At 35.0% G+C, this 906-nt stretch overlaps 1 protein-coding gene across 2 annotated transcripts in view; it reads right to left on the bottom strand.

The window, feature by feature from the left end:
- Window positions 1–660, bottom strand: part of LOC125683017 (caprin-1-like) — a 9,921-nt gene extending 9,261 nt beyond the window's left edge. For both annotated transcript variants that reach the window (XM_056142164.1, XM_048923692.2), the window contains exon 1: window positions 459–660. In XM_056142164.1, the coding sequence (XP_055998139.1) occupies window positions 459–572 (114 nt within the window). In that variant the 5' untranslated portion in view covers window positions 573–660. The remainder of the gene's footprint in view (window positions 1–458) is intronic.
- Window positions 661–906: the final 246 nt, after the last annotated feature.

The following is a 906-nucleotide window of genomic DNA, read 5'->3' as shown; positions in this document are numbered from 1 at the left end:
TTCTCAGTTCGAGATGGAACTGGAAAATCCCAGGAGTATTTCCATAGAGTGGTGAAATAAATATGGGTGATATGTGATTTTGCTAAAATATGTAGATTTTCAAATGCGCTATCAGATCTAGCTCTAAATTTCCGTTTCTGGTACCCTGTGCTCTACCTAAATAGATTCTACTACGATACTATTGCAGTGCAGATGCGGAAGTGTGAATGACGCCATTTTGAAATGGACATGATCTCCGATATAGGCCTATTTATTTATGTTCTCGGTAGTACCACTGGTTTGATAGAATGTAAACAAAATTTAAAACTATACTTTTTATCAAAAAGGTAAACATTATCTCGATAACTGACCCTATTTTCGAAATCCAAAGAAAAAATTACGCAAAACCTCTCATTGTAATCTGTCGTCATGCAAACCCTTTCATTCAATTAATTTTACATCGAAGAGTAATTGCGTACCTTTCTCTTTTCCAAATTACGGACTTTCTTGTCCATGACAATGAGGACCTGCTTCATTGGGTCCACTGCCTCCGGAGAGGTCTTAGTTTCTTGTTTTGTAGAGGCGGCAGGCATCGTTCAACAGCAACAACTCAACATAAAGACAGATTCACGTGCTTGGGGATTGAAAAAATACCCAACATTCAAATATCCGGCGGCATACAAAAATTTAAATTTTTAATGATTAAGATATGAGAATAATTTACGTTAAGAAATATGTCTATTGTAAATATATCTGTATGTTGTTTGAACTTTATCTTATTGTGCAAACAAATTTGGAATAATTTTTACTGACTAAATTTGACAAAGTATATTTGAGAACATGGTAAATTAAGATTAGCAAGAATGACAACTCCTGATGAATCTGACAGATCCGCTACACGTTGATGTTACGCGTAATTACGCGAAA

Source organism: Ostrea edulis, chromosome 6 (assembly GCF_947568905.1).
Source record: "Ostrea edulis chromosome 6, xbOstEdul1.1, whole genome shotgun sequence".
Classification (NCBI taxonomy): domain Eukaryota; kingdom Metazoa; phylum Mollusca; class Bivalvia; order Ostreida; family Ostreidae; genus Ostrea; species Ostrea edulis.
Note: the sequence above shows the minus strand (reverse complement) of the source record. Positions and strands in the feature narration are given on the sequence as shown.